We start from the raw sequence: 2,281 nt of genomic DNA, 5'->3' as shown, positions 1-2,281 counted from the left end.
TTGTCACCAGTGTGCAGTGACTGTCACCACAGCGCATGGACTGTCACCAGTGTGCAGAGATTGTCACCAGTGTGCAGTGACTGTCACCACAGCGCATGGACTGTCACCAGTGTGAAGAAACTGTCAGTTGTCAGAGATCGTCACCGTAGGCAGTGACCGTTGCCGATGTACAGACACTGTCACCACAGTGCCGAGTTTACACTGCCATTAGCAGCGTGTGGACGTAGTCACCACCTCGCGGCTTTCTTTGGTGTGCTGGCCCTCCGCTCGTCGTGGCGGTGTATGTACGCCTGGAGCCTATTGTTGGCTATCACACCACTGCTCGTTCCTATGCACCAATAAAAACACACAGGAAAACATTTAAAAAACCAATGCGTCGTTCCAAGAATATAATATGCTACCATAATAATTGCACACCTAACACTGTATGGTTGTCCCTGACCTGACCTGACCTAGGTCGCTGACTTGTCCTAGGTCGCTGACCCGACCTGACCTAGGTCGCTGACTCGACCTGACCTAGGTCGCTGACCGTAATGCTGACATACCTGTGGAGTTGAGATCTCGCGAGAGCAGTGTCTCGCGCCACGGGTCAGAGGACGTCTCGCTCGCCTCGTTCGACCGCCGTCTCGCCCGCTCGCTCGCCGGTGACGCCCCCTCTCTCCGCGCGCCGTTCGCCTCCCTCCTCTCTCGCTGCTGCGTCTCCCCTCCGGTGGGGCTGCCCCGCAGGCCCCCGCTGACCCACCCGCTCTCCTCCTGCTGTTGCTCGGCCGCCGCGCTGCCGTTCCTGACGCGCGTCAGACGCCTTCCCTGCGCGATCAGCTGCCGTAGTTCCTCCATCAGCAGCACTATGTCGTTCTTCACCTCCCAGCCGTCGTCGGCGTCGGCGGAGAGGAACCTCGGGGTGTCGTCCTCCTGCGGAGGAGGAGGAGAAGGAGGAGGAGGATGAATGAGCGAGAGCTGGGAGAAACGCTGCCAAACCTATGCTACCTGAATGTAGTACGTAGAATTTAGTATGTGTTTTTTAGTATGTAGTATGTAGTATGAAGTAGGTAGAATGTAGAATGTAGTATAAAATCTGTAGTATGAAGTATGTAGTATAAAATCTGTAGTATGTAGTATGTAGTATAAAATCTGTAGTATGTAGTATGAAGTGTGTAGAATGTAGTATGTAGTATAAAATCTGTAGTATGTAGTATGAAGTGTGTAGAATGTAGTATTTAGTATAAAATTGTAGTATGTAGTATAAAATCTGTAGTATGAAGTATGTAGTATGTAGTATAAAATCTGTAGTATGAAGTATGTAATATGTACTACGTATTATAAAATCTGTACTATGTAGTATGTAGAATGTAGTAGACACATCGACGTACATGTAACGATGCGTGGGCGTGTATAACTGCAAACAAACGGGAGCGGAGGATGTCGTACGTAACAACGCGGGCTTCATACGTACGTACGTACACACGTAGGTGCGCCACGTCATCCTGCAGCGGGAGAGGCACGAGCGAAGCCGAGAGAAAACACTGTTTAATATCACCGACCCGATCGCCATGTAACGACACATCGACGTACAGGTAACAACACCCGATCGACAGGTAAAGACATCTACGTACATGTAACGACACACGGGTGGAGTGTAACTGTAACTGTAACTGTAACTACACGGGAATGCCATACGTAACGATGCCAACTTCGTTCTCCTCACCCCAGGCGACCCACACCAAACAACGCTCCCGTCGACCCGGCGCCTACGTGACCCAGGGAAAAAATTTCTTTTTTTTTTCACGGGAGCTCTTTTTCAAAAGTCCCCCCTCTTTTTCGTCAAAGATTTTACGGGAGCTATTTTGAGCCTCACGGGATCGATTTCGGAGGTTTGAAGAGCGAATCGCTCATCGCTCCCGTGTATTTTTTACCCTGACGCGACCTCACCTGCTGTCTCTGATCGCTGCACCGCTCCAGCGTTGCGCCGCGCGGCGAATTTCCGCCCGACCGGGCGCTGCCTGTCTTCCGATCGGTCGTTGCTAACTTCTGCGCCGTCGGGGTCGGCGGCGAGCGCGCGGCTCTGATGATGGTGACGCCGCCGCGGTCGCGCTCCGTCGTGAGAGACTTGCTGAGGCCTGCGGCGGGAGCGGCGGTGCGGCCAGGCGGCTGCCGACGCAGCAGCCGCGTTAGTTGCTTGTCTTCCTCCTGCTGCTGCTGCTGTTGTTGTCGCTCGGCGCCAAGCTGAACGAGAGCGTACTTCATCGCTGCCTGCGAGAGAGAGAGACTACGTCACGATCGG

The 2,281-nt window shown here is 53.1% G+C and overlaps 1 protein-coding gene across 1 annotated transcript in view; it reads right to left on the bottom strand.

Moving 5' to 3' along the window:
* Nucleotides 1–7: 7 nt before the first annotated feature.
* The window catches only part of LOC106820050, a 3,790-nt gene continuing 1,516 nt past the window's right edge, over nucleotides 8–2,281 (bottom strand). Inside the window, exons 2-4 of the mRNA XM_014824607.1 lie at nucleotides 1,930–2,250; nucleotides 546–912; nucleotides 8–328 (exon numbers count right to left, since the gene is read on the bottom strand). Coding sequence (XP_014680093.1) covers nucleotides 228–328; nucleotides 546–912; nucleotides 1,930–2,250 — 789 coding nt within the window. The 3' untranslated portion in view covers nucleotides 8–227. The remainder of the gene's footprint in view (nucleotides 329–545; nucleotides 913–1,929; nucleotides 2,251–2,281) is intronic.

The sequence above is a fragment of the Priapulus caudatus genome, unplaced genomic scaffold, assembly GCF_000485595.1.
Source record: "Priapulus caudatus unplaced genomic scaffold, Priapulus_caudatus-5.0.1 Scaffold6096, whole genome shotgun sequence".
In the NCBI taxonomy this organism is placed as follows: domain Eukaryota; kingdom Metazoa; phylum Priapulida; class Priapulimorpha; order Priapulimorphida; family Priapulidae; genus Priapulus; species Priapulus caudatus.
The sequence above is the reverse complement of the archived record's forward strand: the minus strand, read 5'-3'. Positions and strand labels throughout refer to the sequence as shown.